This window comes from Cinclus cinclus, chromosome 12, assembly GCF_963662255.1.
Source record: "Cinclus cinclus chromosome 12, bCinCin1.1, whole genome shotgun sequence".
Lineage (NCBI taxonomy): Eukaryota > Metazoa > Chordata > Aves > Passeriformes > Cinclidae > Cinclus > Cinclus cinclus.
In genome coordinates, this window is record NC_085057.1 from 12389955 (window position 1) to 12396034 (window position 6080).

The 6080-nt window shown below is 36.9% G+C and overlaps 1 protein-coding gene across 1 annotated transcript; it reads left to right on the forward strand.

The window, feature by feature from the left end:
• The first annotated feature begins 3771 nt into the window (after nucleotides 1-3771).
• HESX1 (HESX homeobox 1) lies at nucleotides 3772-5753 on the forward strand. Its single transcript, XM_062500911.1, has 4 exons — nucleotides 3772-3982; nucleotides 4091-4296; nucleotides 4599-4700; nucleotides 5655-5753. The coding sequence occupies exons 1-4, from the start codon at nucleotides 3772-3774 to the stop codon at nucleotides 5751-5753; spliced, it is 618 nt and encodes a 205-aa protein (XP_062356895.1).
• The last annotated feature ends 327 nt before the right edge of the window (nucleotides 5754-6080 follow it).

Genomic DNA, 6080 nt, shown 5'->3' on the forward strand with positions numbered 1-6080 from the left:
CTTAGAATTGTAGAATCCCAAAGGCTGGAAAAGAACTCTTAAGATCCTTGAGTCAAACCATTAATCCAGCAGTCTGTGTTGTGTTCCTGTGCCCAAATGCCACATCCTCACATCTTCTGAACACTTCCAGGGATGGTGATTGTGCCTGACCACCCTGCCCATAAACCTTCTCCAAAATCTAATCTAAACCTTTCCTGGCACAACTTGAGGCTGTTTCCTCTGGTCCTGTCACTTGTTACCTGGGAGTAGAGATTGATTCCCCACCTGGCTACAACCTCCCAACCTCCTTTCAGGTAGTTTTAGAGAGCAGGACTTGGTAGACTTGATAATATTTGCCTTTTTGGGACCAGGTGAACTCAGTCTAAGACCAGATTAGAAAGTACATTAAGTCATTCACCAGAGCAAATGATTATGATTGTGCAGTCTTTCTATGGAGGCCATTCTTTATCTTGTATCAGGTTATGATTTATCTTTAAAGCAGATAAAGGACAGGGCTGGTGTGTTAAAATGCAAACAAATAAAGATTTTTGAGGTGGATTTTTTTTTTTGTTTGATGATTTAGGTTTTTTGTTGTGTGGTAGGGTTTGTTTTTTGTTTGTTTGTTTGGGTTTGTGTTCTTTACTTCTTTTTTTTTTTGTTCTTTTGTTTTTCCTGTAGGGCTTGGTGAAGAAATTCCCAAGCTAATATTGTTCAGTCAATTAATTTACCAGCTCAGCTGGTGAGTCACCTGACTGAAGCAAGTCACAGCAGTACCTCTCCCTTCCCCTGTCAATAAGGGTCATAATTCAGGGTTATCTTACAAGGTGTTTTAAAAACTAAGTCTTATATCTGCAACCGTGTGATAAGACATTAACATTGGTTCATGACCTATAAGAAATATATGTGCTTTCTGGTTTTGAGACAGTTAACTTGTGACTGAGCTTTACAGCAGTCTCCTGTAAGAAATCACTCTGTTTTGTACTGTAAGATCATTTTCCCAGTGGAATTCAGGAAGGTAGTAACTTTAAGTGGGTTGGATTTAGTTAGCTTTTTGTATTTACAGCTGTAAGTGGCATCCAAAAGCTTTACTTGAGCTACAAATTTGACTGCAACAAATGTGATAGTAATGAATTGAAGAATCCTTCTGCATCCTCTACGTGTGGCTTTAGTGTTGCACTGTTTCCAGTATTACAGACCTTTTGTTATTGTTTGAGGGGTTTTTTTGTGGTTTGGGCTTTTTGATTTGTGGGGTTGGGTTTTTTTGCTTGGTTAGGGGTTTTTTTGGGGGGATTGTTGGTTTCTGTTTGTTTTGTTTTAGTTGTTGTTGGTTTTTCTGCAAAATATCTACTAAGAGGCCTTAAAAATGTGGGGAGCTAACACTTTGCACTTTGTCAACAGGGAGAAGAACAGTGAACAGATCTTTAGAGAATTCCAGATGTGTGCCTTTATAGAGAGAACATTTTGCCTCTGCTGGAGGGTAAAAGAAGCTGTGTGGATGAGGTAGGCTTTATTTGCAGTGTTTCCCACTTTTTAACATGCTGTTTCTCCTGCTTTTACTAGTGGCAGCCTTGGATTAACCTTGAATTTACATGCATTCACTTGATCTCCCTGTGTCAAAATAGCTTTTACTTCAACCAAGAAATAGTTCCATGCTTTTGCTTTGTGAAAATTTGTGTTACCATTTTGAAGTATTCTTGCATTTAAAAAATCGTGAATTTTGAACTTAGCTTTGAACATAATACTTGTTATTAATGTTAAAAACATATTTGAAAGAGAGCTTTATGCAACATGACTTCTGAGATGGTGAAATACTGCTGGGTAAAGAGCTTGTGGGAAAGGTGACGTGAAAGGCGAATTTTTGGAGCGTGATAAATAATCAAGAAAGACAATATATACCATTTCTACCTTTTTAAAAGCTGAAAAAAATATTGCCCAGGCTCTAGTGAAAGTTGACCCAGCAGTGGAGTAGCAGTGGGTGAGAAGAGCAAAAGGCAGCAAGAGTAAGAATTGGAGCTTCAGACCAAAGCTCCCAAGAGCTCTCAGTGTGGTCTCCTCAGCTGGTGTAAACAGCCCTTGGAGGTTTCCCATCTCTGAAGAATGACAGCTTCACCTACTAAAGAGATGAACTCCACTGTCCCTGGGCAAAAACCAGTGGTGCAAAGTCTGAAAGGGAGATTAGTTTGCTAATCAAGTATGTGATGCTGTAAGAGGATTGGATTTGCATATCCAAGGAGCAGTGAGTTTTCCTATTATTGATTACTTGGGATTCCCAACTTAATGTTTGCTGTGTTGCTCTAATTGCCCCTGCCAAGGTATTTAGTTAAAAGTCTACAGGTAATTTCAAATGGGTTGCAAGGTAGTATTGGTCAATACTAATGGGCCAAAACAATGCAATACAGTTTTCAAGAGAAGGCTTAAGGTCTTTAAATGGTGACTGGAGCTCATCTTGCAAGTGAGCATTGCAGGTGGATGCATGCTGCTTCAAAATCCATCCATATGCGTGAGAAGTGTCCTTGGTAAGGTCACTTCTGGAATTGTCACTCTTTTAATAGTTTGGTTTGACAACAATCTTACTGTACAACATAAAGTCAGGTCAGTAGGAGGGGTAGCTTTTCCTTCTGAAATAAAACTATTGTTTTCATTTTTGCCTGATACTTTTTGACAAATCTTGATTTTATGGTGTCTCTTCAGAAATTCCTCCTTTTCTTGTCTTGAACCAAAAGCTGGTTTTGAGCATGTGATGTAAACTGCTGTGTGACTGACAGATAAGTTTGAATATAAAAATGTTATAGCTGGTTTCTTCTTTATAAGGGATGAAATCACAATTCTGTCAGACTTTGAGCCCCATTACAAAACCTTTATCTCCTTTCTTACCATTACTCATAATTTTTTTGTGATTTTAAGTGTTGGCTCTGTAGGACTTAAATATACTTCTGTTTGCTATAAGCCTACAAGGAGGGAGAGACATCTATGAGAAAAAGGATGCTTTTAAACCTGTAAATTTGAGTGTACTGCTTCCATTACTTGAAGTTTTGCTTTTCTGTTGTGAAGAATTATCAGGAAATTTCACATCTGGTATGTTTCAAAAAGGCTGCAACAAAGTTATTCTAATAAGAAAAATGAATGCATGAATTATTTAAAATAGTTGGTGCAACTGTTCCTATTAACTAATCCAGGCACTTGGAAGGCAATTACACTGAGCTTTGACAACACTGCCAACCCACTGCACAGTGCCTTATGCCAAAAGCTATTGTTGTTTTATTGACCACGTTCACCATTACATATGCATATGAAAAAACAGAGGCATTTTCATCGGGATTACCCTAATAGCATTAAGAGATTATTTTTTAAATTTCCTTGGAAGGAAATTCACTTAAATGAGATTACTTATTACTTGACTGGTTTCCTATCATGCTTCTATGTTTAGGTAAGTGGAGTCCATTAGAGTATAAAGTTTTTTAAAAAACTGATTTTATACATTAATGATTTCAAATAAAAGAGAAGTACTATATTTGTGCACAGCTTCTTTTGAGAAAGTTAAGTCGATGCTCTGGTTAGGAGAGATAACACTTTTTGTCCCCCTTGGTGGCCCCCCTAGTGTCACCACTAGTTGCTAATTACTTGCAAACAAATAAACAATTAACTCCTCGTGCCTCTTGGTGGGAGAGTTTTCATTGACATGCTAAAACTTTCTAATAAAAGATTTTAATTAATGACGTTGCAAATCCAGCCCCCTTGTCAACATAGCTATAAGGAGGGCTGCTGGAGAAATGCAAGTACAGTACCCCTGCTATGCTGGCTGAGGAAGGCATGGCCGGTCCCTCGCTGTGTGCTGCCACCACGGCGGCCTCTCCGGATCTGCACAAGGTGCCCGGCTTTGGAGAGAGTAAAACCACACAGTGCTCCTTTTCAATTGAGAGTATATTGGGACTGGAGCAGAAAAAAGATGGCATTCCAGCTGGGAAACCTCACAGACCCTGGATGGATGCATGTACCAGCTTGGGTAAGTCAGTCTATTTTGTAACATCTTAAGGTTTTACCTTTTAAAAATACTGGCATGTTTCTACAGCAAAACACTAACTTGAAGCTCTCCTTTTCTTGCTCTTTCTAGTTTTAGGTGATGACAGTAATCCCCATCTGCAAATCCCTGTTGTTTGCTATGAAAATCCATTGTTTCATACTAGAAGTGATCCAGTGCAAGAGGAAAAAGTTTTGAAATGTGAAAAATATTTTTCAGTCACTGAAAGGCTGTCTTTCAAACGAGAATTGAGCTGGTACAGGGGTAGAAGACCAAGAACTGCATTCACTAGGAACCAGGTAGGGCTTTCCTTAGCATTTAACAAATGAGTAACAGTGTAGTTTAGTAAAATGTTGGAAGAAACCTCTAACAGCTGTTAAGTGTGATGTACCTCTGCAGAGAAAAATGTAATCAGGAACTAGTGTAAATTAACAGGAATGTTGCTAATTTCAGCAGATCTGTGTTTATGCATGGCATCAGAATTGTGCAAACACTGATCAGAAGTCTGTTGAACAAACTAAGCTGCTATTTTATTTATTTTATGTATTACTGCTATGAACATAGTGACAACTTTTCAACAAGTGTATTTTAATCTCCTCAGATTGAAGTCTTGGAAAATGTTTTTAAAATGAACTCCTACCCCGGCATTGATATTAGAGAAGAGTTAGCTCACAAATTAGATTTAGATGAAGACAGGATCCAGGTAATTAAAAATTTATTTGAACTTTTCTTTAATTCCAGCTATATGTATGCTCTGGTTATATACATAAGTAGTTTGACAGCAATAATGAGAGTGTTAATACTTTCCATTTAAATCAATGTATATACATGAAACATGCCTTCAATGATTTGTGAAATGGAAACCATTTAATTCCTTCTGAAATCTAAAGCCTTCCATAGCATTGATGAGGTATCCATCACTATAATATTTCCACAATATCTGCTCTGTTAATCTCTAGTTGTTATGTACAGAACTTGATAATTTTCTTAAAATAATTTTATATGTTGTCACCATATATATTTGAAAAATAAATTTGAAATTGGTGTGGACATAATTTCTGTGTCTGCCTGCATATTTTGTGAGACTGCCAGCAGAGCACTGATGTGTTAAACCAGCTTTTGAACCTATGTCTTTATCTGGCCAAAAATAAAATCTATTCAGGGATGTTAATTACTGATTTCCAGGTAGTTCAATGTGATAAGCATACTGTAAGCATGAGAATTTCGGCTTCCCTTCGTTGTTTATCAGGCTTTTGTTGCAAGTATTATATTAGACTTGATGGGAAACCTGATGGTGCAAGTAGTTAAGCAGCTGAAGAAATAGCACCATCAGACATGTGTGAATTCCAGATGTTCAGGATCTTCCAGGATCTGATTCTGTCACTGAATTTATTACTAGTTTTTATATTAACTACAGTGAAGCTGATATCACTTTCCAGGTAACCTGGGGATATTATTTTCTTTGTCTGAGATATTAAAATTACAGGTAGTAGGTAGCTACATGCTATCATCTGCAGATTTTAAATTTATATTGAACTGGCAAACCGCTGACATCACACAAAATATTGTCATGCTCTGTGAATAATTATAAGGTTCAAATATTATTCTGCTTCCACTGCTGTATTTCTGAAAAGCATCTCTTCTTTTTCCATTTTAGATCTGGTTCCAGAACCGTCGTGCAAAGCTGAAAAGATCTCACAGAGAATCTCAGTTTCTGATGGTGAAAAATACTTTCACCTCCAGCCTGCTAGAGTAGAAGGAAGGATGGCTTGCTGTTACAGTACTAGTACAGAAAATTAAGAATTATTCATAACCTGTACTAAGTAATTATATAGTAATTATGATTTTATGCACAGATTTGAAAGTTTATTATAATTTTCATTCAAATAAACTGTAAATACTTGAAGTATTATTATAATCTACTTTTTGTGGAAGAAGCGAACTTTTCCTATATATTTGAGTGAGTATTTTCAGAGATTTTGAGATATTTTTGCAGTTTAAAGCAATGCAAACCCTAGGTTACACAAGAATTTCAACTACAATGAATTGCTGCAGATAACTTGACAAAGCTTTATGGTTTTAG

What these genes read in the sequence shown, in the direction of transcription:
- HESX1 (XM_062500911.1), top strand. Translation starts at nt 3,772, where the DNA reads ATGCTGGCTGAGGAAGGCATGGCCGGTCCCTCGCTGTGTGCTGCCACC. An exon ending in GGATGCATGTACCAGCTTGG is followed by an intron (nt 3,983 to 4,090) that starts GTAAGTCAGTCT and finishes TGCTCTTTCTAG; the next exon opens with TTTTAGGTGATGACAGTAAT. An exon ending in CTGCATTCACTAGGAACCAG is followed by an intron (nt 4,297 to 4,598) that starts GTAGGGCTTTCC and finishes TAATCTCCTCAG; the next exon opens with ATTGAAGTCTTGGAAAATGT.